Here is a 3495-nt window from a genome sequence, read left to right on the forward strand (position 1 = left end):
AATCCTCAAAAAATTTAAAGAGTCAGAAATACAATTTAAATTTTAAAAATCTAACTTTAATAATATTTCTAAAAAAGTAAACATGAAAGCATAATTTAATATATCCTTTAAGAAGATTTTTTTTTTAAATTCCTTTTTATTTAAAAACATGTAGTAACAAAATATTTGAAAATTCATTTTGGTGCTCGCTAACCAAAATACTAATACATAATTTGAAAATGCAATTACTTTTTAAAAATTATTTGTCCACATAAAGTGATTGGATCTGAAAATGCAAGTGGGCCCAAATGTGGCCCTCTGGCTAACATTGGGGGTGCTGGATGGCGCGGCCCAGGCACGCCCTAATGTCCATTCAAAATCGGAGCGTCTGTAGGAGCTGCTCAACATCCAACGATCAGGATAAACCGGACCCCTCCAACGTCTAGATCTCCTCAACGGTCAAAAAACTCAAAATACAAAATATTCCCCTAATTACGATTTTCCCATTCTTTCCACCCGTCCACTCTCTTTCAAGAACACCTTCAAGAAGCCAAAGCACAAACAGGAAAACACCATCATTTTTTCCCTTTTCTTTCCAAGAAACTTTTGATCTGTAAAATACTTCGTACATACATTGCGAGGAGAATGAGTATTCGTCATTACCCAGATACCATGAAGGCTCCAAATCTTCAGGTCTGGAACAACGCTGCCTTCGACAATGGCGACTCTGAAGATTCCGCCGCCATTAAAGCTTCTTGGTCTCCTATGAGACCCATGTTCTTTAATCAGTCCGAATCTCTTGAATCTGATAATAGCAAAGAGAATCAGAGCCCTGAAATGGCGAAATCCCCTGCTTCTATCAAATCTCCCGTGCCTTTTAAGCTGCTCCATCAGAATGGAGCTACCGGGAACTCGCAAGCGAAGCCTTCGAAGATTCCTCTCAAGCAGGGTATTCCTGTCACCCCCTCGGTTGGGTTGAAGAAGACCGGAACTGAAGATGAAGTTTTGGACGAAAAGAAGATTGATGCAGAGATTGAAGAGATTGAAATGGAGATTAGTCGATTGTCATCGAAACTCAAGGCTCTTCGTCTCGAAAAGGCCGAGCGAAACGCAAAGGCGGCCGAAAGGCGCGGGAGGATTGTGCCAGCAAAATTCATGGATCAGAAACAGAGTGCGAAGAATTTGGGTTTTTATAAGACTGAAGAACCTATGAGTGCTGGGACGAGAGTCCAGAGAAGGGGTAAGAGTTTGGGGCCGACTGAAATTGTCGCCGGGGCCAGATCAAGGCAGTTGAGCAAGCAGGAAATCACCCCTGTTCAACCAATGCAGAGTCGCCGCAAATCTTGCTTCTGGAAGCTCCAAGATATTGATGAGGAGAAGGTAACAAAAGAGAGGGGGAAGTGTCTGAGCGTCAGTCCGAAATCACGGAGAACTGCCTCTAAGACTCAAGCTCCAAGGCAAGCTGCTACAACTGTTGGAGCCAAAACAGTTGGGAAGAAAGAAGATAGGATTCTCTCATCAATTCAGCCAAAGAAGCTTTTTAAAGATGGGGAAAAGTCGGTTCCTGCCAAGAAGCCGTTGAAGAGTGGGAGGGTTGTGGCCAGTCGTTACAGTCAGATCACACAGCCCGCAGGAAATTCAGCAATGAGGAAGCGGTCTTTACCAGGAAATGTTGATGATGATGAGAAAAGGATGGATAAAAAGCGATCTTCATCGGTGGGGAGATCTCGTGGAGTTTTGCGCGAAATGGGCTGGGGTTCGGCAGCGGAAAGTCGGGCAAAGAAAAGATGGGAAATTCCCAGTGAAGTGGTGATTCATAGGAGCGAAGAAGATGAGTCTTCATCTTTCATTACACAGATGCCCGACTTGCTTCCGAAGATCAGGGCTGTTCGATGCAACTTTGAAAGTCCACGGGATTCGGGACCGGCGAAAAGGGTGTCTGAATTGATCGGGAGAAGATCATATTTTTGCACGGAAGAGGAGGAAGAGGGGGCGCCATCAATATGCCAGGGTCTGAATTTTGCAGAAGTTGAAGAAAAATGAATGGAGAATAAGGGTATCTTCTACCATCTGCATTTGTCAAGTTTAATTTTGGGATTTGGTTTTACTGTTGTGGAAGCCAATTTGCAATGGATTATAAGTTACACTAATTGTGCCATTTTTTGTTTTTTATTTTATTTTTTTCATTATGTGATAATGGGATAAGTTTTCTCTTGCTTTCTAGTTCTGCTTTGATGGCTGGTACAATGTGCAGTCAGAAAGTAGGAAACCCTTTTAGTATGTTTGCATGAAGAAAAACCATTTTATGGGGGCAGGTGGGACTGGCAGTGGTACCCCTAACTCTGAGGGTAACCACAACACAATTTAGCTCAGGACCCTTTTTTTAGATGCTACAATTTCTATTATCATGTACAGTATATATATATATATATATATATATAGATATATATAAATATTTTAATGATGATATGAACTACTGCCTTTACCCTCCTTTTCTTTTGATCTGATATATATATATATATATATATATATAAATAAATATTTTAATGATGATATGAACTATTGCCTTTACCCTCCTTTTCCTTTGATCTGTTCCTGCACATTTTCTTTGTTGGTACAATTAATCCTTTGAAAGTTGGAAAATGTTAGGAAAAAAGAAAGGAAAATATAAAGAAATCTTATTTTTCGAATTTGGTTATGAATGAAAGCGAGAAAGAAAATAAAATATACGACAAAAAATTCAGTGGAACAAACCAATAAACAGAAGCATAGTTTTGGGCATCACTAACATTTGATATTTCTCAATTATTATTGTTATCCAAACTTCAGATCATTATTATCCAACTTCTGTTCTTTTAAGCACACAGTGACAAGGATAAATTATATTACAATCTTCTTCCAAGAAGCCTGCTGCCATTTAAAGGGACAAAGTGAGCAGGAGAATGGTTCTCCGTACACTGCCTCTGCAACATTCCTATATTATTGGAGGTAATCTCAGGAGATTTCGGCAGTAAACCTGCATATTCCATTTAGAATGCTTTCCATTCTCTAAAACACATTCATTCTGGATATATCCTGATTTTAGCATTACTGGAAATAGTAAGTTAGCTATGATTTTTTTCCCCACTTAAAATGCTATTTCTAGTTGTTTCCTCCTTTCCCAAATTGCTAGCAAGATCCCCAAATCCCCAGTAATTGAATTCTATCAGTTAGTTTTACTAATTTTGGATTCTGTTCTGTATTTATTTATACTTTTCACATTTCTATTGAAATCTGTTTGTTGAATTAACAAAATTAAACCACATATATAAATTGTTTGACTCTCTATTAGGATATGAATCCCGCCCGAGATCAAATAATACACGCACACAAATAACACAGAAGATTTACATGGTTCGGCCAATTTAGTTTACGTCCATGGGAGATGAGTAATTTCACTATATATATATATATGAGTATACAGTGAATGAGGAGGAGAATTACAATACACTAAACTCACTCTCTTCAGTACACACT

The 3495-nt window shown here is 38.8% G+C and overlaps 1 protein-coding gene across 1 annotated transcript; it reads left to right on the top strand.

The window, feature by feature from the left end:
• The first annotated feature begins 490 nt into the window (after positions 1–490).
• LOC131148746 (uncharacterized) lies at positions 491–2202 on the top strand. The gene has a single exon (XM_058098652.1). The coding sequence runs from the start codon at positions 625–627 to the stop codon at positions 2020–2022; it is 1398 nt and encodes a 465-aa protein (XP_057954635.1). The 5' UTR covers positions 491–624; the 3' UTR covers positions 2023–2202.
• Positions 2203–3495: the final 1293 nt, after the last annotated feature.

The sequence above is a fragment of the Malania oleifera genome, chromosome 2 (assembly GCF_029873635.1).
Source record: "Malania oleifera isolate guangnan ecotype guangnan chromosome 2, ASM2987363v1, whole genome shotgun sequence".
NCBI lineage: Eukaryota > Viridiplantae > Streptophyta > Magnoliopsida > Santalales > Ximeniaceae > Malania > Malania oleifera.

Bases quoted from the DNA above. Each gene is read 5' to 3' on its own strand.
- LOC131148746 (XM_058098652.1), top strand. From the start codon at position 625: ATGAGTATTCGTCATTACCCAGATACCATGAAGGCTCCAAATCTTCAG.